The sequence below is a fragment of the Periophthalmus magnuspinnatus genome, chromosome 10 (genome assembly GCF_009829125.3).
Source record: "Periophthalmus magnuspinnatus isolate fPerMag1 chromosome 10, fPerMag1.2.pri, whole genome shotgun sequence".
In the NCBI taxonomy this organism is placed as follows: Eukaryota; Metazoa; Chordata; class Actinopteri; order Gobiiformes; family Gobiidae; genus Periophthalmus; species Periophthalmus magnuspinnatus.
In genome coordinates this window covers 16,101,314-16,125,939 of record NC_047135.1, presented here as the reverse complement: position 1 = coordinate 16,125,939, position 24,626 = coordinate 16,101,314, and the positions used below count along the sequence as shown (strand labels likewise).

Genomic DNA, 24,626 nt, shown 5'->3' with positions numbered 1-24,626 from the left:
ATCCCACTCTTGACTTAAATTATTAGTAAATCCACAAACAGATTGACAGTGTGAGTCCAGCTCCCATGAATACTGTTGTGTCAATGGGCAAGACACTTAACCCCCCTTGCCCTTATGTCACATGTGCGAGTGGTTTCTAGATCACTGTGACATAATATATTTTAATCAAATAATGTTTTATTATGTAAAAACTTGAATGTGGTTGAAGAGGACTCTGGGCAAAGACCTGACCAGGTGTTTGGAGTCCATGGAGTTCTAACATCCTCAAGGAGTTTAATCTTTCATTTGGGCCCTTACCAGGACCTTGGTTCAGACCTGGTCTTGGTCCTGGTCCTGGTCTTGGACCTCATCTTGGTCCTGGTCTCAGTCCTGGCTCAGACCAGGTCTAAATTCGGTTCTCTGTTTCGTTGCAGAAGGGGTATTCAGTGGAGCAGTCGTGTGGGAGGAATGGAAAGGCAAACGTCAGAGGTAAGTTTGTCCCTCTCAGGTTACTGTCCAACAATAGAAACAATACAGGCTCACACCAGGACTAGACCAGTAATAAACCAAACTCAGACCAGTACTAGACCAGGACCAGGATTAGACCAGGGCTAAAACAGATTCAGACCAGTACTAGCCCAGGATCAGGACTAGACAGAGACTAAAAGAGTACCAGGACTAGATCAGGACCAGGCTCAGTCCAGGACTAAGCCAGGACCATGACTAGACCAGGACCAGACCATGACTAGACCAGGACCAGACCAGACTCATACCAGTGCTACACCTGGACTAAACCGGGACTAGACGAGGACCTGGACTAGACCAGGACTAGACCCAAACTAGAGTAGAACCACCAAATCAGGACTAAACTAGGACTAGATCATGACCAGGTCTGCCTGAACCAGGTCTTAAGGACTACTGAGTTGCAGTTTGAGCAGAGTCTGGTGGAGATGCAGTTTAAAAAACATAGAGAAGCACTGAGTATGCTGTGCTTCAGACACCTGGACCCTATGTAGAGACACTGAACCAAACAAGCGTCAGTCTCGATACTGTCCTGGTGTAGATCTGGTTCAGTCTTGGTTCAGTCCTGGTTCACCCCTGAGTTAGTATTATTTAGTTATCGCATGGATCAATTAACGGAGGGTTGAGGGGTCCCGTGGGAAAAAACTCAGGCCGATCAGAGGGGCGGGGTTTGTCACGTGCCTGTGTCTCGCTCGAGCCTCGCTCACCCCGGACCGTGATCAGTGCATGAGAGCGCGTGGAACGGCTGGATGGAGCCGGAGCAGCTGGGATTCGGAGGGGCCCGTCCTGGAGGAATGGTCAAGTCCGGTAAGAGAGAGCAGAGGGCTGGTGAAATGGCGCGCGGAGGGCAAGTAAGAGAGAGCGGAGGCCCGGGGTAGGTTCGGGGCTCCGGTAAAGAGTTTTGGAAAGATGCGTATGTGCGTAAATATGCGCACTGACGCGCAAAGCGACTGTTTTTATTTTTGCTTTTCTTTGCTCTTATAGTTTCTGGTCCTGTTAGAAGAAATTTTGCATAAAGTTAAGTAATATGGACCCAATTTATCCAGGCCTCGTTAAGTCCTGGTTTAGACCTGGTATAGACTTGGTTTAGTTTCCCGAGTTTCCCGTAGATCTAAAACGCGTGGCTTGGATCTGTCAGGATCCACCTCAGAAAGCGCATTCACACATGTTCTGGTTTGGTCCTGGTTTAACCCCAGTTTACTCTTGATAGGTTTAGTCCTGATCTAGTCCTGCTTAAATCCTGGTCTAGTCCTAGCTTATTTCCAAAATAAATCCCAGTTTGTGCCAATTTTGATGTGGTTTGAACAAGTGTGGACTAAAAGGGTTTGTGTCCAGGTATAGTCCTGATTTAGTTCAGTGGAGGTCCAGACCTGGGTCAGTCCTCTTTTAGACCTGTTTAAGTCCAGTCTTAGTTAAACTCTAGCCTCTGCTCCTGGAATGTTTGTGTATTTTTTCAGCTGCTCTTTGGACCAGACTTTGGGACAGAATTTAAGGACAATCTATGGACCTGGTTTAGACCTAGTTTAGTACTGTTTAGACTTGGCTTTGAGCTGGTCTAGACCTGGACTGTGGAAATGTAAAATGACTGTATAATTGTGTGAGTGAAACAAGACCTGTTCAGATCTGAGGAAGTGGATTTGAAACCGGAGCAGGATCTGACAAAGAAAATCAATGTAACATATGAACCAGGTCTAAGCCAGGCCTAAACAAGGTCTAAACCAATTCTAAAAAAGGTCTAAATCATGTCTGAGCTGGTACTAAACCAAGTCTAAACCAGGACTAAACCATGTCTTTACCAGGAATAAACCAGGACTAAACCAGGTCTGAAGCAAGACTAAACCAGGTCTAAACCAGGACTAAACCAGGTCTGAGCCAGGACTAAACCAGGTCTGAGCCAGGTCTAAACCAGGTCTAAACCAGGTCTAAACTAGGTCTAAACCAGGTCTAAACCAGGTCTAAACCAACACTAAACCAGGTTTAAACCAGGTCTTGAGAACTTCGTATGATATTACTGAAGGAGGTTCATGTTTCAGTTGAACTTTATTTCATTGTTTTATAAAACAGGATCCATACTCTGGACTCGACCAGGACTTTCTCAGATCTGAGACCTGATCAAGACCAGAACCAAGACTGCATATCAGATGCTCTCTTATCCTTCTGTTTCCCTGTGTGTCAGATGCCCACACTGTGTCAGATGCCTTTCCATCCTCCTGTATCCCTGTGTGTCAGATGCCCTTCCATCCTCCTGTATCCCTGTGTGTCAGATGCCCTTCCATCCTCCTGTATTCCTGTGTCGCAGATGCCCTCCCTTGGTGTCAGATGCTCTCTCCCGTGACTTAAATGCCCTCCCTGTGTGTCAGATGCCCTCCCATATTCCTCCCTGTGCTTCAGATACCTTCCCTGTGTATCTCTCTCTGTGTCAGATGCCCTCCTGTGCTCCAGATGCCCTGCCTGTGTGTCAGATGCCCTCCTTGTACCGCAGATACCCTCCCTGACACCTCTCGTTTTCTTCAGTCTCGGCATATGCAGAGCTGCAGCAGTCTGACAGGAAGTCTTCTCCGGTCAGCGTTTATGTCCCGCCCCCTGACTACGAGTGTCATAATGATGACATCATCAAACCACGGAAACTCAGCAACCCTGTGAAGGAGTCCAAGAGCCACCAACAACTGCACCGAGAACTGCTCACCACCTGCAAACGGTGAGAACCAATCAGATCACACCTGATCACATGACCTCCTGTCCTCCTCATAATATGAACATTAATAACAGACCAATCAGGTGCCATCTTTTACTGAGGTCGCTAGGGTTAGCAACAGGTTTGATTAACAGTGTTGTAAAGTGCCCCCTTCCTACTAAACCAGCGGTACAGGCAGGAAGGGGCTTTACTCTCAACATCCTCGCTCTTGATTGGCTCTTTGGTTGCAATGATACTTGCGGATGGAAATAAATCTGGAACTCGGCTCTTAATTAGGGGCTATAGCTGCTAATCTTGATGAGTTTCTGAACACTGTGGGTTCAACTGTTTTATACAGTCTAGAATCTAACCCCAAACCATCTGTAAACAGTAACAACTAATCAGATAACACCACCTAACATCTGGCCTCCTGACCATATGACCAGCCCACTGACCCCCCAAATGTCATTCAATATAAACCCAAAGAGCTGTTCATCATCACGGCCTTATGTCTGTGTGAGAGGAGCTAACTACACTCAAATGAACACACCCTAGTGTTTACTGTATCTGTTATAAGTTAAAGTCGGACTAAACACCTGAACGCCTTCCACAACCACATTTCAAACAGAGCTGCTGGACAGTACCTGGAGGACTAAAGATGGAAGAGGAGGGGCGGGGTCTGTAGGAGTAAAGGGGAAACAGAGCAGAGAGGAGTGGCAGGGTCTGTAGGACTAAAGGTGAGAGTGAGGGCGGAGAAGGGTCAGGGTCTGGAGGTATAAGGAACAGTGTGATTGGTCTAGATATCCATCAGAAATACCTGAATCTTAGATTAAGATGTTTTTGACCACAAAGCAGCAAATGTACCTAGTTTGCACTAAAATTGCCAAAAAGTACTATGGACAGTAGATAATGCTATTCAAACACCATATTCACAGTTTAGTAGTGAAAAAAGTGGATTTAATGATTAGTTTCACTTTAAGTCCTTTAAACTGCCCTAAGGTGTGAAATGTCCTGACCATGCAGACAGGAAGATTAAACATGAAATCTATGAATCCTGCAGCACACGCAGTAGCTCAGTAATATAGCACTCCTCCACTCACCTGAAGGCCAACAGTTTGATCCCAGCTTTGACTCATGTATACTGTTGTGTTGTGTCACTGAGCAAGACATGTCCACCCTTCCACTGCCTGTGTATGAATGTGGTGTGTGAGTGTTGGAGTGAATGAATAATGTATGAAATTATAAAGTGATTGTGGAAGAGAGCGTTAGCAAAAGCACTGTATAAAACCAGTGTATGATCATAATCTAAGTGCCAAGTGTGAAGTCAGTAACTCAACAGGCTGAGGATGCATACAATGAACACGATGGCCAAAAGTGTCTTGCCCAAAAGTGCAGCCACAGCATTTTGCTTCTGGGTCTCTCAGACAGAACGTTGGAACTTTCTGTGGGAGGTTATGTCCTGGTTATGTCCCACGACATAAGCCACAAGTTGATCAGTTTGCCCTGGGGCAGCTGTGGCCTGAGTGAGACAGAGCAGGAGGTGATGGAGGTGGAGGAAGGGGAGGAGGAGACGGAGAGCTCAGAGTGCACAGAGTGCACAGAACTTAGACGCATCTCATTCATTATTAACACTGATGTTTGTGTCAGGGCTGGAGACTCGGTGGAGTTGAAGCCGGAGCTGCAGCGTGTGATGGAGGCACGGAGGAGGGACCAAAGGCTGAGGCTGAGGAGGCAGGAAGAGGAGGCCCACAAGAAGCTCTCCCCTCTGGAACAGGAGCTGCAGAGGAGGCACCACATCCTGGAGGAGGTACAGAGCCCATAACCTCCTTGAGTGGAAATAGGATAACCATTTTGCCACAGTCACAAAGGGAAGACATGCACACTCCACTCAGAGAAATCAGGACTCTAACCCACAAGCTCCTTACTGAGAGGAGGAAACAGATAACCACTCTGCCACAGTCACACAAGGAGGACATGCATACTCCACTCATTGGTAGACATCAGGGCTAACCATTCTTCTTGTCTCACAGTTGGAGCAGCAGGAGCAGAGGCAGAAGTTAGAGTCCAGTCGAGCTCCAGAGTTCATCAAAGTCAAAGAGAATCTGAGGAGGACCAGTCGGGAACTGAACCAGGACCAGGACTAAACCAGGACTAAACCAGGTCTAACCTAGGTCAAAGCCAGGACTAAACCAGGTCTTACTCAGGACTATTCCAGGACTAAACCAGGACTAACCCAGGATTAACCCAGGACTAAAACAGGTCTAACCCATGACAAAACCAGGTATAACCTCAGAATAAACCAGGACTAAACCAAGTTTAAACCAGGACTCCTCTTGGTTTTATGGATTACTTTAGAGCTTATGGTCCTGCATGCTTGGGGCACTCACTTCTTCTCAGATCTGATTTGGAGACCGTTTTAAAGTGGTGGATTAAACTCACAGCATTGTAGAGTTTGATCATAATCTCACATGGAGAGCAGGGGCCTATATAACTGTATGGGAGATTCACTGCTTTTTCAAAGAAATCTTCAAACGTCTGATCCACAAATGTTGAACCTTTTCATTATTTGTTTGGGACTGGCTCCACAAACTTATGGTATTAATCTTATATTTTAAAGTCCTGAGGAGCAGTGTGGTTTCCGCTCCACTGGAGCAGCTCTATACTCTCTATTGGTGCTTGAGGGTTCATGAGTTTACTGCTGCTCCTCCATGTCAAGTGGAGCCACCTGATGTGTTCCGGATGCCTCCTAAATGCCTTCCTAGGGAGGTGTTCCAAGCATGTCCCACCAGGAGGAGATCCTGGGAAAAAAACCCCAGGACATGCTGGAGTGACTATGTCTCTCGGCTGACCCCTCACCCCAGAGGAAATGTCTGGGGTGAGGGAAGTCTTGGAATCCCTGCTTAGCTTGCTGCCCCCACTACTCAGCCTTAGATAAGCAGAAGAAAATGATTGAATGGGCTTAAAGTAATTTCAATTGACAACAATCACGTCCTTGGGGCTGAATAATGGCACCACTTTACGAAGATACTGTGAAAAAAAAAAATCACTTTCACTAACAGAGAAGATGTTGAACTTTGTGCCAGTTTTTGTTTAATGTGTAAGACCAGTAACTACAGAGAACAGAGATATTAACCATGAACCAGGTCAACACATCTGCAATCTGAAAAAGTAATAAGTCAGTTTGACCCTAGAAACCAACCAGCCATCCAATTATAATTCAGGCTGACTTAAACCCAAATGAATGAGTGATTTTATGCAGTGATGTCTAAGCTGTGCTCACGTCTGCTCTATAGTTATAATCAGTGACACTCATTAAGTTATAATTTGGACATTCTAAAATTACTTAATAAGAGAAACAAGTCAGCTAACGTAGCTGTAAATGTCATCACAACAAGGCTCTGCATGCTGTCAACCCCATCTATGGATAGCTGCACACTAGTGAACAAAATATATATTTTTTTCATTTGTACTGAAATAACTACGTGATGCTGCCTAATCTTACGTGTATCACTGAATAAGAAAATAAAACTGGAGTAGGAAGTGTGTATGCCACTGTGGGTGTGAGCATTCATGGGAAAGCTCTGCTGAAGGGACTGGATGCACTTACACTTTTATTGTGAAAATCCATCTTCCTGTGTGATTTTCATTTTGTAAAAATTGTGAATAAATTAAGCGTCTAATTTATGATGTTAATTATTTGTAATAAAATTTAATACGTCTGATCTTTTGTGGGTTCATTCATTAGGTTTTGTGCTTTATAATAGTGCTAATGGTGCATTTTAGAGCCTTAAGTAAAATGTTAAATTTGCACAAATACATGCTGTGAACTGAATATTAGAACTCATCTCTAGTGAATAATCTCCCTCTCTCCTTAATAATAATTAAAAAAATATAAAGGGCCCATATATACTGTGGATCTAAGATCTTTTTATCAGGTCTTACTATCAGGTTCATGTGTCTGTCACGTTTGTGGTTTTTTGTCAGTCCATCAGGCTTTTGTACTGCCACAGACCCTCCACGGGGCGGCGCCGTTCTTCCGTTTCTGTTTGGGTTTTGACCTCTGTGTGGAAAACCGAATTAAGTTTAAATTTAACATAAAAATACTCACCCGGAAGAGAATGTAGTAAAATATGATCTGTTAATATGTGCAGATAGAATGAAACAAATTTTTAAATGTCATTAAAAATCAACATTTAAACGTAAAGTACAATTATTAGATGGATTGACCTTGTTCACAAGTAAACATGAAAAAGAAACTAAATTATTGGCTTTGAAGCTCTTTAAAGGCTATAATTAAACCCCAAACCTCTCAGATTTTTTTTTTTTATATTGAGCTTTTATTTTGTAGTTTTATTGTGAAGGGCAGCGGAAGCGCAGCTGTGTTTCTTCCGGGTCCGTGGTGGGGCCGTTCCGCCGCAATTTCTCTGAAATAACCCGAAATAACGGCATTATCCGGGACCTTTTCGGGACTCCAGAGGGTCCACAGGGCTGCACCGGGCCGGTACCGGAGCCTGGACCCAGTCTGAGACCCACAATACCGCCCCGGGACCGAAATCTGCCCAGCAACCCGAGAAAAGAGCCGCGTTTACCGGAGCGGGGAGCGAGGAGCGAGGAGCGAGAGGAGACCACGGACTCCGGGAACACGGTATCTTCCTCCCGTATCTGAGGAGCACCGAACCGGGACAGAACCAGAGGAGAACTGGCATTCAACCAGGGGAGAACCGTCTCTAGAACCAGGACTGGACCACGCTCCGCAACCTGCAGGTGAGAAGGGCAGAACCGGGCCGGACTGGGCTACAAATTGGGACAAAAGCAGAGGTGTAACTGACGTAAGTACGAGCAAACTGTTATTCTAATATTGTGCCAAGCTAAACTGAACTAAAACGGCCCAAACGGGTCCGCGCTGAGATGTGGGAAGGTCATGTGATCATTTAGAAGGTTTAGATCTGATCCAAGTTAGACATTCATCACATGAGCCAGAACACAAACCAAAACATCGAAACAGGTTCAACAGCACCTGAGCAATAAGTTGAACCATGCAGCGCTAACCTGCTTCTGCCTGTTTCACACACATGTATTTAAATTGTGTCCCTCGCTCTTTAGATGGCCTGAATAAAGCATTATGCCATAGGACTGAACAGTGTACGGTCAGAGAGCAACTGAGGAGAGGCACTGTCCTCCAAACACACAGGGTTGCAGGTCCAATCCAACCACTGGCTGTGTCCTTGACCCGAACACTCCCCGATAACCTGTTACTGTAATGTGTGTGTTCAAAGTGACAAAGGAACAGTGGTTCTAATCCCAGTCGATCTGTCTGCTGCGGTCTCATCTGCTCCAGTCTGTGTGTTTGCGTGTGTGCACACACGCATTTCCTCTAAAATCCCCCAGAGAAAACTAACCCCAATCTGCAGCTGTTCCCCTTAACACCAGAACCACTCATCCTCTGCTCCTCGGACCCTCTCCTCTGTTCTTCTGACTCTCTCCTTTATTTTTCTGACCCTCTCCTCTGCCCTTATAACCTTCTCCAGACCCTCTACTCTGCTCTATCTGACCCTCTACTCTGCTCTATCTGACCCTCTACTCTGCATCATCTGACCCTCTACTCTGCATCATCTGACCCTCTACTCTGCATCATCTGACCCTCTTCTCCTCATCATCTGACCCTCTTCTCTGCATCATCTTCTCTGACCCACTGCTCTGCTCCATCTGCTCCTCTCCTTTGCCCTTCTGACCCTCTCCTGTACTCATCTGCCCCTCTACTCTGCTTCATCTGACCCTCTACTCTCCTTCACCTGACTCTCTACTCTGCTCCGTCTAACCCTCTACTCTGACCCTCTTTGCTCCTCTGACTCTCTCCCCTGCCCTTCTCACCCTTTCCAGTTCTCCTCTGACCCTTTATTCTGCTCCTCTGACCCTCAACTCCGCATCCTCTGCTCCCCTGACCCTCTTCTTTGCTCCTCTGACTCTCTCTTCTGCCCTTCTGACCGTCTCCCTTTCTTCTGGTCCTCTGACCTTCTTCTCTGCTCCTCTGACCCTTTCCTCAGCGTGATTTGACCCTCTGCTCCTCTGACCCTCACCTCTGATCCTCTCCTCTGTTCCTCTGACCCTCACCTCTGCCCTGACCCTCTCCTCTGCTCCACTCTTCCACCCTTCTGACACTCTCCGGTGCTCCTCTGCCACTCTCTTCTGCTCCTCTCTTTTGCCCTTCTGACCCTCTCCTGTACTCCTCTGACCCTTTCTTCTGCTTCTCTGACCCTCTCTTCCTCTCACTGTCTCCTCTGCTCCTGTGCTTTTCTGACCCTCTACTCATTTGGTTCTCTGGGTTCAGGTAAGGTCACTTGTTTTTTTCTCTTGAGCATGATAGAATGGACCCAGCTCATTTAGTTTTAGCGTTAGTGTGTTTATGACTGATGAGTCCTCATTTAGTCCTCATTTAGTCCTCATTTAGTCCTCATTTAGTCCTGATTCAGTCCTGATTCAGTCCTGATTCAGTCCTGATTCAGTCCTGATTCAGTCCTGATTCAGTCCTGGCTTAGACCTGCTTTAGTCCTGGCTTAGACCTGCCTTAAACCTGGTTTAGTCCTAGTTCAGTGCTGGTTCAGTTCTGGTTTAGACCTGGTTTAGACCTGGTTTAGACCTGGTTTAGACCTGGTTTAGACCTGGTTTAGACCTGGTTTAGACCTGGTTTAGACCTGGTTTAGACCTGGATCACAGCTGTTTAACCTCTCGTCTTTCCTTTTCTTCCTGTTCATTGTTCAGTCTTTTCCTTCCTACAAATTTTTATAGCGAAAACATTTCCATGCACCTCCAGGTCGTGGCGTCATGTCAGCGGCTCATACCCACAAGGAGGCCCCCGAGTCGGGCTGGAGCCTGGAGACTCTGGGCCTTTCTCAGAAGGAGCTGGTTCTAGCTGAGGCTCTGCAGATGGAGTATGACGCGCTGTCCCGGATTAAACAGGACCGGACCCAAGACCGGACCCAGAATCCGACCAGGACCCAGAACCAGACCCAAGACCGGACCCAATACTGGACCCAGAACCTCTCCAGGATCTGCCCCCCCACCCCTTCACAGAACCTGACTAGTACTAAAGCCCAGGTCCAGTCCATTGAGAGGCCTAGGCCAACCGCATCCAGAGCCTTCACAGGAACCCTCTCTGGTACTGTCCAAAGTCCTGGTTTATTGTTCACATGATTTCAGATCTTATTTTCAAAGAGATGTTATTACATTTTTGCTATATTCACCCAAATAATGTATTAACATTAACAGTTTCGTTTTTGAGGCTCTTAGTCCCCCCTCCCTTAGGTCTTTGTGTTACTCAGAGTGACATCACAACATAATCAGCGTGCATTCTTTAAACACAAATAGTTTTCATGAATATAAATGTTGTTGTCTATGACGTAGGCATTCTCTCTGGATCAGACCCTACTCTGGATCAGCCTGGAGGCTCTCAGCAGACTCCTACACCAGCCGAAGTGCCTGGTCCTGGGGTGAGGGTGCTCAAAGAGCCCCTGTACATCATGGAGGCTCCAGAGCTCTCCAAACCCACAGACCCTCAGACTTCATGCTTTTCTGATGACGACATTCCCCCAGCTGTGCCGCCTCGCTTGCCCATCACCCCCCATCACCCCCCCTCAGAGCCCCCCTCCAGGGCCCCCACCCACACCTCCTCAGAGCTCCCCCCCAGGGCCCCACTGAGAGACGTCAACCTGTACACACCCGACAGAGACCAGTCCAAAGTCCAGGTGAGTGGCCTTTACATTTAAGCACACTCTCAATGTGAGGAATATGAATGAGATGATGTCATATTTAAAGGACTTGTATGTATCAGGTCATACAATCTCAACTGAATCTGTGTTGCCAGAGCCTTAACCTGCAGATAGAGGACACATACAAGTTTTTCTCATTCACAGTCTATGGACAGGCCACGCCTCATGTGAAGGCTCATAACCTCCAGGATTTACTCACTGAGCTGCAGTGGCTGCATACAAGAAGTGATTAATGATTGGCTGCAGGTGCTGGGGTTTAGATAGTAACCATTCAGATGAGAGAGAGTCCTTTTGCGTTTAAACCAACTGCATTTCAGCATTGGAACTGGCAACCCAAATGAGAGACTCATTCTGCTTTCTGATTGGGTCTTGAACCAAAACATCAAATTATAACATAAATAAATGGGATATGATGTCCAATGATTTTGTTATTAAGACTTATTTCTGAATACCTCCTCTAGCCCAAAGTTGACCCAGACTTTGAGAGCCTCAACCAATCACTGCTCAAACTCAATGAGACCCCACCCCCCAGGCCACACAGGGACCAATCAGGAAAGCCTGTTGCCCGCAGTAAGACCCTCCCACCTCAAGTCCCGCCCAGAACCTACCTCCCAGCCACAAAGACCAATAGAAACCAGCGCAGAGTGTCAGCTGACCCGGTATGTTACTAATCATTTTGCATCTGATTTTCCTGTAGCCTTTAAAGCCACCTAAAGCCCAAAGTAAGGAACACAGAGGCCGAACTAGACCAAATAGTAGTTTAAACCTCTACAAACATGTTCTGAAATGTCCCTGTTTGTTAAATGCCCTCTCTGTGTGTCAGGGCTTCCTGTGTCTCCATGGGGTCTTATTTTGTGTAGTTGCTAACCCTGTAGTTTAGACCTCTACAAACATTTTCTAAAATGCATAGGATTGTTGGATTAGTTCAAACCTCATATTTCAGTCTCTCTTAGATGTGAATACTTCTCAGCAGCTTTGAAATGACTGATTCTAGATTCAAAGACATGAATTAAATCATATCACAATGTAAAAATATGTGAAAAGTGCAATTGTTGTAACAATCAGGAGTACCTAGCTGTAGGCTAACTTTGGCTCTCCATAGGTTCCTGTAGGCTCTCGCTCCTCTGGCTTCGGGTACGAGCTCTTCCAGGTGTCAGAGGAGAGAGACGAAGAAGTCGCTGCGTTTTGTCACATGCTCGACGTGTGAGTATCTCTAAAACTCAAGAAGTAGTGGTACTAATGTGACTGCTACTGATAATACTACATAAACAGTTACTATTACTACTACCACAGTACTACTGATAACACTACTGATACTACTACTAATAGTACTACCACTATTACCATAGTACCACTGCAAATTCTACTGATATTTCTAGTAATAGTACTACTACCACAGTATGACTGAACAGTTACTACAAAAGCTTTGAAAACTGTGGTTATCAAGCTTCTTCTAAAGTAGAGCACTCTTGATGCCACAGTACAATTACCAACCCATCTCAAATCTGGCATTTTTAGTCCTTGAAAAAAGTTGTTTACCAACAGCTTATTAACTTTCTCCAACACTTTCTACAACTCCTTTGATGTTTTCCAATCAGGTTTTATACCCTACCACAGCACCGAGACTGCTCTTATCATGGAGACAAATGACATCTAACCTAAAAATCTAACTCTTGATCATGCTAGATCTGAGTGCTGCCTTTGACACTGTTGATCATGGGATCCTCTAACAGACAAGAGGATTGGGTGGGCATCTCTAGTACTGCACTAAACTGATTCAAGTCGTACATAGAAGACGGGGAGTACTTTGTTGAAATCGGAAAATGTGTCTCAAGTAAAATGGCTCTGACCTGTGGGGATCCCCAAGGGTCACTCCAGGGACCCCATTTTTCAGTCTGTACATGCTGCTGTTAGGTCAGTTCATACGCAACAATTAGGAGTCCTACCACAACTATGCAGACGACACTCTGTCTCACCGGCAGCAGGTGAATATGGACCAGTGAATTCATTATGCCACTGCATGCAACAGATCAGTGTGTGGATGCAAAACAACTTTCATCAGCCAAACTTGGACAAGTCTGAAGTCATAGTCTCTTGTCCCACAGAAATGGAATGAAACAGAAACGAACAGAACATAAAGTCATCTCGAGTCTCTCTCTAAAACTTTCAAATCAGGCTTGAAATATATGGGCAATAAATGACTCAGACTTGACCTTTACCAGCCAAATCAAATCAATAACTTTTGCAGCTTTTTACCATCTAAAAAACAGTGCAAAAATTAAAGGTATGCTGTTTAAACCAGACTTGGAGAGACTTATCCATGCGTTGGTCTCCAGTGAATTAGACTACTGGTCTCGCCAAATTAGCGGTAAGACAGCTGCAGTACATCCAGAACACTGCTGCTTGGGTCCTGTCTAGGTCTCAGCACTGGCTTTGTGTGGCTCAGAGAATGGACTTTAAAGCAGCTCTGCTTCCACTTTTCCACTTGAGGTAAGCACTCACCACCCAGAGGGGCAAACCACCTTTTTCCGGTCGAGAACCATGACCTCGGATTTGGAGGAGCTGATTCTCATCCCAGCCACTTCACACTCTGCTGCAAACCACCCTAGCACCTGCTACAGGTCCTGGCTCGATAAAGCCATCAGGACATCATCCGCAAACATAGAGATGATATCCTGTGGTTCTCAAACCGGACCACCTATAGCCAAACTCCCATGAACCCCGAAGACCCACTGGAGAGTATTAGAGCTGGTCCTGTGTTGTGTTAAGAAAACCATACTGCTCCTCCTGAATCCGAGGTTTGACTATCGGTTGGATTCTTCTCTCCAGTACCCTGGAATAGACCTTACCGGAAAGGCTAAGGAGTGTGATTCCCATGTAATTGGAACACACCCTCCAGTCCCCCTTCTTATACAGAGGGACCACCACCCCAGTCTGCTAGCGCAGCGGTACTGTTCCTGACCGCCATACGATGTTGCAGAAACATGTCAACCAAGACAAACCCACAACATCCAGAGACTTTAGGTACCCGGAACGATCTCATCCACCCCGGAGCCTTGCCACTGACGAGATCCTCAAAGTATTCCTTCCACCTGACTACAGTTCGGGCGGAGAGCTGCTGACCTCGACTGAGAATGTTAACAGTGTTGGTGAAGCACTGCTTCCCCCTCCTGAGGCGTTGGACGGTTTGCCAGAATCTCTTTGAGGCCGTCCGATAGTCCTCCTCCCTGTCCTCCCCAAATTCCTCCCAACCCAAGTTTTTGCCTCTGCAACTGCACGAGCCGCTACACACTTGGTCCTCCGGTACTCTTCAGCTGCCTCAGGAGTCCCACAAGCCAATAAGGCCCGATAGGACTCCTTCTTCAACTTGATAGCATCCCTTACTTCCGGTGTCCACCACCAGGTTCGGCCGCTGCGACAAGCACTGCAGGCCTTAAAAAACACAGCTACGAGTGGCCACATCAATAGAGGTGGAGAACATGGCCCACTCGGAGTCCATGTCCCCAGCCTCCCCCGGGAGAAGCTCTCCGGGAGGTGTGAATTGAAGACCCCCCTGACAGAGGGCTCCGCCAGGTGGTCCCAACAGACCCTCACAATATGCTTGGGCCTACCAGGTCTATATGGCTTCCTCCTCTGCCAGTGGGTCCAACTCGCCACCATGTTGTGATAGGTGAAGAGAGGGGCAAAGCTGTCAACCAGAGTGTCCAAGACATGCAGCCGGAGGTCAGATGACACGACAACAAAGTCGATCATCGACATCTTACCTAGAGTGTCCTGGTTCCAAACATGCTGTTCGTTATGGACAAACTGTGACTAGCACAGAAGTCCAATAACAAAACACTGCTCGGGTTCAGATCAGGGAGGTCGTTCTTCTCAATCACGCCCCTCCACTTGTCACTGTCGTTACCCCCATGGGCATTGAAGTCCCCCAGGAGAACAACGGAGTCCCCGTTGCACTGTCTAGTACCCCTCCCAGGGACTCCAAGAAGCCCGGGTACTTTCCACTGCTGTTTGGCCTGTAGGCCGACACAACAGTGAGAGACCTGTCCCTGACCCGAAGGTGCAGGGACGCAACCCTCTTGTTCACTGGGGTGAACTCCAACACGAGACGGGTGAGCTGTGGGGCAACAAGCAAGCCCACACCAGCTCGCCGTCTCTCCCCACGGCCAACTCCAGAGAAATGGAGAGTCCAGCCCCTCTCAAGGAAGTGGGTTCCAGAGGCCAAGCTTTACGTGGAGGTGACGCAGACTATATCTAGTTGGTAACGCATAAGCTCCGGCTCCTTCCCCCCCAGCGAGGTGACTTTCCATGTCCCCAGAGACAGTCTCACGTCACGCACCCTTAGAGATAGGGTGAGAAGCTCCTGAGAATGCCTCCTGGATGCCTCCCTAGGGAAGGAGGCCCCGGGGAAGACCCAGGAGATGCTGGAGGGACTGTGTCTCTCGGCTGGCCTGGGAATGCCTTGGGGTCCCACTGGAGGAGTTGGAGGATGTGTCTGGAGTGAGGGAAGTCTGTGAGTCCCTGCTTAGACTGATGCCCCCGCAACCCAGCCCCAAAAAAGTGGAAGAAAATGGATGGATGGATGCAGCTCTGCTTGTGTACAAGTCTCTCTATGGCCTAGCACCAAAGTACATCTCCGACATGTTAATGCCATATGAACCATCTCACACTCTGAGGACCTCAGGGACTGACCTCCTGCTGGTGCCCAGAGGCAGGACTAAACATGAAGGATCAGCCTTTCAGTTTTATGCAGCTAAAACTTGGAACAGTCACCCTAAAAATGTGAGACAGGCCTCACATAGTATAGCATTAAACCTAAAAGGCTGCAGTACCATAATTTCCTCCACAAACAACAAAATGTCTTGTCTTATTCTGCATAAAAGCTGCTAACCCTATAGTTTAGATCTGTACAAACATGTTCTGAAATGTTCTTGCATTACTTTGTCTTTTTGTCAGTTATTCTGGATGTGTTGAAAATGTGAACTTTGAACAAAATACTATTATTAAAACATAGGTCACAAATCTAATCACAATCACAATGTCAGAAAAATCACTGATAGAAATTGTTCCCCATTTAGCCCTAGTGTCCAGATCATAGAGTCATGTGACTGAGCCCTCTATAGTGCAGCAGAAGACAGTTCAATTTAAAAAAAAAATCAGACTGATTGGGCTTTTCTGCTTTCTAGTTATTATCTATGACACACACGGATAATTATGTTATAATTTGGACATTTTAAATCACAATACTGATCTAAAACGAGTTAATATAGAAAAGAAATATAGAAGTACATATGTCACAGTTCCACTGGCAGTGAAAATGGGGACACAAATCACTCAAACAACAACAACTTCCCAGGGTAAATGACAAGAAAACAACTAACGTGGTTAAAAGCTCTGAAAAGTCAATTTTGCAGAATCAGTCCACTTTAATGATCTTAAATTGTGTTTTGTTCCAGTCTGCGATCGGCCTTCCCACACTCAGATCCGGTCTCTAACTCGGGCTTCGTCTGGTCTCCATCCCTGAGTCCAGAGCTGATCCATGGTCTGGAGGTGTCAGTGCGTGTCTGTGTGAGTTGTGAAGGGGTCCGAGAGCCACTCACCTTTACCTGTGATGGTGAGAAACAAATTTTTACTATTATTATTATTGTACTACTACTTTATTTATAGTGCTACTAGTCTTTGGTCTGTCTGTGGTCATGGTCAGTTCTGCAGTTGCAGCAAACCAAATAAAGTCTGAACTGACTGATCTGTTGTGTTGAGTTCTTCAGGGTTCTGTTTTGGGTTCTGTCTGATTCTTACTTTATGTAATCTCCTTGGGAAAGATCTTCTAAGAGTTTAGTGATCTCATCCAGTATTGTTACTGCTGTACTCCTTTACAGTGATTCATCAGTATTTGGTCCAACCCAAGCCTCACAAAACCTGCGTGTTATGTTTGACAAACACATGCCATTAGAGTGTTACTTTAAACCAGGGTGTCCAAACAATGGCCCAAATGCGGCCCTCAGACCAATTTCAGTTTGATCAGTTGAACTAGCCCAACTGATCAAAATGAGTACTTTTTATGGCAAATTTGAGTACTCCTAGCAATATAACCTAAATAACATCACTTTGCATTGTCCTAATATCGCATTGCATTGACCTAATATTAATATTTCAAACCTTATTTAAAGTGTGAAGTCAAAACCATGCTAAATGCACCCATCTGAATTAGCCACTGTATTGACCACTGCCCCTCCGTGTCGAATACTTTTCAAGATGTAGCCCTTAGTGAAAAGAGTTTCGGCATCCCTGCTCTAAACGCTACTAAACTGTTTAATTATTGGCTTGCTTGATCTCTGGTCTGGTCACTGGCCTGGTCTCTCTAGTTTCTCTGGTTTCTCTTGGCCTCTGGTCTCTAGCCCGGTCTTTGGTCTTTGGGCCTGTCTTGTCTCTGGTGTCTGGTCTCTCTGGTCTCTTTGGTTGCTGGACTCTTTGGTCTCTCTGGTCTATCTGGTCTCTGGCCTGGTCTCTGGCCTGGTCTCTGGCCTGGTCTCTGGCCTGGTCTCTGGCCTGGTCTCTGGCCTGGTCTCTGGCCTGGTCTCTGGCCTGGTCTCTGGCCTGGTCTCTGGCCTGGTCTCTGGCCTGGTCTCTCTGGTCCCTCTGGTCCCTGGTCTAACCCTGGTCTCTGGTCTTGTCTTGTCTTTGGTCTTTTTGGTGTCTGGTCTCCGGTCTGGTCTCTGGTCTAACCCTGGTCTCTTGTAGGTTCCTCAACTGTGGACCTTCTGATCTATCAGACCTTGTGCTACACTCAGGACCAGGAAGATCTGGACGTGAATCAGTTTCTGATGAAAGTCTGCGGCCTTGATGAGTACCTGCCGAAGTACGGACCATGGGGGGGCATCTGACACAATCTGACACATGGGGAGGGCATCTGACACATGGGGAGGGCATCTGACACATGGGGAGGGCATCTGACACATGGGGAGGGCATCTGGCATATAGGCGTGGCATCTGGCACGCTGGGAGGGCATCTGACACACAGGGAAGGGTCTGACACACAAGGAAAGCATTTGACAATTTTGTGCTTATCAAACCTTTCATGCCCATTAGCACTTTGCCTATACCCTATTCTCAAGAAATCTTACCTTCAAATTTTACTTCCTTGTTGGAAATCCTGACATCACACTAGGGAATTCCATTACTGTTGTCCAGCAACCATGTCATACTCTGGGCCAAACATCCTCTTATGTACACAGAGATTATTATTTGGATGTCATCAATATTGAACTACTACTAATCTACTTCCTGTAATTTTTAACATTTTCCAACTTTTCTTGAAGATTGCTTCTTGATTGGTGTAAAACTAAAATGTATATTTGTGACAGGTATTATCCCACCAAATTAAGTCAGAATTAGAGAATTATCAAAACCGGTCATACGCACTTTTTAAAGGAAGCATAAGCAAGATCTAAACCAGCTAAAGTGCTGATCTGAAATTAATTACTGAAGCACACATGAAATGGCAGAGGACCTGAGAGAGGATAAAACATTTCGAAGTGCGTTATATTGTTACAGAAAATATGAAACACGATAAACCATATTATACTCTTTACTGCAATAACCTTAAAAGTTCACACAAGAAATACTGAACCCCAAAACATTTCTTCTGGCATTCGTGCATTGAATGATGTACTGGTTATTACAACAGGACTGCTCTCTTCTCCTCTCTGGTACAGGGCCCACACTTTGAGAAACCTTCTAGTCTCTGGTCTACACTTTGAGAAACCCTTTGAACTGTAAATTTCTGAATGAGAAAGTGAAGTTAATGTGACAGAAATGGGCAGATAAAAACACATTATAATTATGTGGACTTTAGGACAAAAAAATCCCACAAACGTTATTTTGTGTTGTTGCAATTACAGCCATGGTGACATTCCCCACTCTGCGTCAGGAAGGGCATCTGGCATAAAAACTTGCCAAATCCTATGCCCAAAGAGGATTGTAAAAGTATGCATAGACAGCTGAGGAGGACAGCAGCTGTGACAAGCTCATGTTTAAACCATTATTCACTAAGTGTTTGGAGTTTAGACTGAGACCAGAAATGTAACACTGCACAGGGTTTCTCAAAATGTGGACCTGTACCTCAGACCATAAAGCTGCTCATTGACAGGAATTGTTATCTCTTTCAATCTTTAACATTTTCTTTTTCATTTCTGTCATTGCCACATTTGTTTGTCCTTCTTTTGCATAATTTTCCTTGTCCAATCCTGCACAAGTCGAACAATCAGACAGAAATCAGATTACTCATAGCACATGGAACTGACTACTGTTATGTGCACTAAAAATCAGATTATTATCAGATTTTTTGATTTACATGATTATTAGAATGCCATGAAAACAGCAAATCTGATTTCTCTCTGAACATGGTCCCTCTGATTACTCACATCAGGTTTTGTGGCTTGCTTGTCATTTAAGTCATTTTAAAGGACTAGAAATCAAATAAAATTCAGATTTTTGGTGTACATTTAAACATAGCCTGTGTGAAACAGCACAAAGTGCAATCACACCACCCCAATTATTGCATCTTTGCACTGTCTTGCTGTTAATTTTAAAATTGATTTCAAGATGTTTTTAATGCGTTGAATGGACTGGACCTCCTCCAAATGTACACCCCTGCACATGCTGAGGTCGAGGGCCAGCTCTTGGTGCCTAAGATGAGACTTAAAACCAGGGGGGACAGGGCCTTCTCTGTGGCTACCCTAAGCTCTGGACATCTGACATACACATATGTACGCACATGTACACACACGTATGCATGCACAGCCCGCGTAGTTGAGTGTTTTAAGTCTCGTCTTAAGACACACTTTTATTCTCTGGCTTTTAATACTGCCTGAGTTGCATGGTCCTCTGCGTCTTTTATTTATTTTAATACATTTTATTACATTTTATTTTTTCCTATTTTATTGTTGCTCTTATATGATTTTAATGGTTTTATTGTTTTAGAACAAATGAGATTAAGCATTTTTTTTTTTTTTTTGCTGCACAGAGACAGGTAAAAATACTAATATGAAACAGTTTCAAAAATAGTTATAAAATGTGCTATACAAATAAAGTGGATTGGATTAAATGAAAATGAATGAAGGGTTTGGTCATGGGGTCATGAATAATTGTCAAGTTGTGATGTCTCTTCTTACATTAATTTGAACAGAAATATTTCATTTGGGGACATCTGTCCTGGCCATGTTCTCCAGACCTCATCTTTGTCTGTCTGTGTTTCAATGACTCATTCTCTGGTCTTTTAAACTTTATTCCTCTGTCTCTGTTTCAGTCTGTATAACCGTATTTTCCTGTCTGTCTCTGTTTCTGTCTGTATAACAGTATTTTTCCTGTCTCCGTTTTAGTCTATATAACTGTATTCCTCTGTCTCTGTTTTAGTCTGTATAACCATATTCTCCTGTCTGTCTCTGTTTCAGTTTGCATAACTATTCATCTGTCTCAGTTTCAATGTGTAATATTCTCCCGTTGTTCTGTATTTCAGTCTGTATAACTCTATTCCTCTGTCTCTGTTTCAGTTTGTATAATTGTATTCTGCTGTCTGTCTCAGTTTCAGTCTGTATAACTGTATTTTCCTGTCCGTCTCTGTTTCAGCCTGTATAACTATACTCCTCTCTGTTTCTGTCTGTGTTTCAGTTCTCAGACACTGGCGGCTCTGGAGCATGTGCAGCAGTGTCTGAAGTTTGACTGGGATGTGAAGCTGAAGCTGATGAAGAGAGCAGACATCAGCACAGAGTTAAGACGAACGGTACTTTAATATACTCTTTAAACTAACCCCTTTGTCCTGCCCATAGACTGTATATGGACATAACTAACCCGCTAACCATCGCATTCCACACTGGAAGTGGGCATGGGCGTGCTTCTGGCTCCATTGACCACTTACCTTTCTATTGAAAAAACATGGCCCCTCTCTTTGTAAGTGGCTCTTGGTCTTGTCATTCAGTGGTCTTGTCATTCTGACCTTAAACTAATTGACAGTGTTGCATTCAACAGCCTAACTCCTTACTGGCTCTTTGGTTGCTATGATACTTGCAGTCAGAATTCCAATGGATATGGATTAGCTGCTATAGCAACAAGCCTTGACGAGGTTTATTTGTAAGCTGTGGCTGACATCACACTCACTTAGTCCACTTCTTTTTACAGGCTATGTTCCTGCCCTTAACCTGTTTCTGTGACCCTGTTTTAATGTGAGGAAATGTTATGCTTTGGAGCTTAAACTCTATTCTAATGTGATCAAATGTTTTTCACAGAGAGAAGATGATGAGACATCCTCATCCATGAACCACAGTATTCTGCTGCAGGAACGCCCCATCAAGCAGACCGTCACCAGGTGGGAGTGCTCTCTCACACATGCTCATATCAAACACAGATTAAAGCAGAAGTCTTATTACAGAGCACCACCCCTTCTATCCAGAAAACCAAAGTTAACATGCTTCTCAGTTATTTTCTATCATGCCCCCCCATGAAGAAGAAAACACGACGCGATTATTTTAAAATAATATATATATTTTTTTTTTATCCTTATTTGAACTATACATATTTTTGGAACAACTGATTGAACCATTTGATACTCAAAAAATAAAATCAAATATCATGAAATTAATTAATCAGATTAAAAAAATAAAATTAAATAAACATCAAATTAATAAATTTAAATTAAATAAACATCAAATTAATAAATTTAAATTAAATAAATATCTAAATAATACATTAAAATAAAATAAATATCCAAATTAAAACAAGTAATTTAGCAATTTGTTATGCCAACCTATATGATGCTAACAGTGCTCGCTGGTTCAAGTGACATTCACAATGCGGGATGATTGTTGGCAATATTTGGCATGTTTACGCTGAAAAAATTCCAGCGTCTAATCAGCGTGACTGAGGTGTAATGAGGTGGAGCCTTAACTTATTTTCATACTGCTTCATACTGTCCACTGCCACAGCAGACACCAGTCTGTCCTCGTGTCCCACTGGAATCACGGTGAAGCCATGTGCTAAATACTCTTCATCAGACCTCCTCATCTTACTTTTCGGGTGACTTTCGTGCGTCTCATTACCTCCGTCTATCTCTACCTTTCTTTTCATCCCTGTTAAAACGTTTTCCATAGTGACTCTTCAGCAAAAGTGTCTCTTGTTCACTGCTCTATGTCACGATCTGTTCGCTCTCTCCTGTTCTTTGCTGTGTGCGCGCTGCGTATGCGTTGTCTACAGTACTACAGTGTCATACGCGCCCCCTGGCATCTCACCACACACCCCCAGGAGGGTGCGCCCCACTATTTGAGAACCACTGCACTATATAAAAAGACACATGCACTTTTTTTCTGTGTCTGACATGAAATCAGACTAAAAACCTTTCTTCTTTTATGTCAGTTAGGATTACCAAAATCATTTCTATTTGCCAAATGCCAGAATAATATGAATTTTTAGACCATTTATTCATACTTTTTCAAAGTCAAAACTTTACTTATATTTCATTAGCATTTGGAACCATTGCCTTTAAACTGTATGACTTGGGTCAAATATTTTGGATATCCTTCCACAAGCTTCTCACAATAGTTGGCAGGAATTTTGGCCATTTCTCCTCACAGAACTCATGTAACTGAGCCAAGTTTGTCGCCCGACTTGCTTGCACATGCCTTCAGGTCTGCCCGTACATTTTCAATACGATTGAGATCAGGGCTTTGTGATGGCCACTCCAGAACATTGGTTACAAAGTGGCTTAAGGATAACAAACTCAGTTTCGCAATACGCTTCAGGTCATTGTCCATTTGGAAGACCAATTTGTGCCCAAGCTTTAACTTCCTGATTGATGTCTTGGGATGTTGCTGCAGTATTTCCACATAATGTTCTTTCCTCATGATGTCATCTATTTTGTGAAGTGCACCATTCCCTCTTGCAGCAAAACAACCCCACAACATGATGCTGCCACCCCTGTATTTCACAGTTGGGATGGTGTTGTCAGGCTTTGCAAGCTTCCCCCTTTGTCCTCCAAACATAACAATGCTCATTATGGTCAAACGGTTAAATTTTTGTTTCATCAGACCACAGGGCAAAAATTAAGGTCGTTGCTCCTGTGTGCATTTGCAAATTGTGATCTGGCTGTGATCTTTCTTTTGGAGTAATGGCTTCTTCCAGGCAGAGTGGCTTTTCAGTCTGTCGGTACAGTACTCATTTCAGTCTTACCAGCTTCAGCCAGCATCTTCACAAGGTCTTTTGCTTTTGTTCTTGGGTTGATACTTACATTTTGGACCACAGCACGTACATCTCCTAGACACAGAGTCCGTCTCCTTCCTGAGCGGTATGATGGCTGGACATTCCCATGGTGTTCATACTTGCATATAATAGTTTGAACAGATGAACACCTTCAGGCATCTGGAAATTGTACCCCTGATGAACTCAATTTGGAACTTTATACCACATTACATTTTTTTTCTAGGTTTGGTGGCTTCAACTTTCTATTAGGCTGCAACTACAATGTAGACAAATTCCCAGAAAACAAATTATTTCACAAACAACTTATATTAGTATTGTCCCTAATATATAAGCACAGTTTTTCACCCCATACATTTATGATATCGAATAGTGGAGAAATAAATTTGTATTTTTGCTCAACCAAAGTTGTCTCTCTGCCCAATCCTGTCAACTCTGAAACAGGTAAAATATGTCTGACATTATAAAAATTGTAATAAGAATATTCATGCATTATTCCACATCCATCCCACATTCTTTTGTAAGTGACATTAAGTGGAAAAAATTATGGACAATTCCCATTGATTTAAAATACCGGTACTTGCCGCATTACATGACAACCTTTTAAGAGGTCCTTTGATGTGAACTGTTCTTCTTGTGGAAACCACCTAGAGACCATTCAGCACTGTGGGGAAGCTGGCCTGATGTGGTCAAAGCAGGAGGGTTAGACTTAAATAAACAGTGTCTTTTACCAGACGGAATCTATTCATTAAAAAAAAAAAAAAACTTTGGTTGAATGCAAAATAACTCAAGGAAGCAACATAAAACATTCACACAAATAAACAGAAAATAAGCAACAAATTAAATCTGCACCTCAATTGCGTACACACAATTACATTTAAGTCCCACAATGGACTAACTCTCACTCCTTATATATATTACCAGTCTCTTTAACTGAAAGCATTTAAAATAAAACTATAAACACTGAAATATTAAAACCAAAATGCTTCTCCCCCATAGTTCTTATAGTTCTCCCCTCCATATGATCCGGCACACCACCTTACCCCAAGCCTTTAAAATGGTTGACACTGAGAATACCCCCTCTTTGTCTGGACCATGTGGAGACTCAGTTAAGAGTGAATGTGGGTGTATTTAACTGAATTATATAACTGAAATGAATGGGTTTAACCAAATAAAATCTTTAGTAACTTGTGTATGTGTGGTATTTAACTTAAAGGTAGACAAAGATAAACAAAGACTAAACAAAACAAACCTGGGATAGTTGTATCTAACAGCTTAGGTGGATATGGAAAAATTATGGAATTTTAAATTAACAAATGTGTGAAATTAAATAAAATATTAATGTGAGTTTAATCGGAAAAAGGCCCACTTTGTCATAAGCACCTTTTTGGATCTGCTCAGACTTCACCACATTTTGAAAGGACTTCAGTAGATTTGTA

At 44.2% G+C, this 24,626-nt stretch overlaps 2 protein-coding genes across 2 annotated transcripts in view; both read left to right on the top strand.

Annotated features, from left to right (window-relative positions):
- The first annotated feature begins 1,211 nt into the window (after positions 1–1,211).
- LOC117377641 (protein FAM107B-like) lies at positions 1,212–6,897 on the top strand. The gene is made up of 4 exons (XM_033974107.2): positions 1,212–1,308; positions 3,016–3,199; positions 4,823–4,982; positions 5,206–6,897. The coding sequence occupies exons 1-4, from the start codon at positions 1,251–1,253 to the stop codon at positions 5,317–5,319; spliced, it is 516 nt and encodes a 171-aa protein (XP_033829998.1). The 5' UTR covers positions 1,212–1,250; the 3' UTR covers positions 5,320–6,897.
- A 664-nt stretch (positions 6,898–7,561) lies between these two features.
- pik3c2b (phosphatidylinositol-4-phosphate 3-kinase, catalytic subunit type 2 beta) overlaps positions 7,562–24,626 on the top strand; it is a 56,657-nt gene continuing 39,592 nt past the window's right edge. The window contains exons 1-9 of the mRNA XM_033973683.2: positions 7,562–7,939; positions 9,987–10,331; positions 10,577–10,917; positions 11,403–11,600; positions 12,044–12,144; positions 16,398–16,555; positions 17,683–17,800; positions 20,611–20,722; positions 21,225–21,304. Of these exons, the coding sequence (XP_033829574.1) occupies positions 9,998–10,331; positions 10,577–10,917; positions 11,403–11,600; positions 12,044–12,144; positions 16,398–16,555; positions 17,683–17,800; positions 20,611–20,722; positions 21,225–21,304 (1,442 nt within the window). The 5' untranslated portion in view covers positions 7,562–7,939; positions 9,987–9,997. The remainder of the gene's footprint in view (positions 7,940–9,986; positions 10,332–10,576; positions 10,918–11,402; positions 11,601–12,043; positions 12,145–16,397; positions 16,556–17,682; positions 17,801–20,610; positions 20,723–21,224; positions 21,305–24,626) is intronic.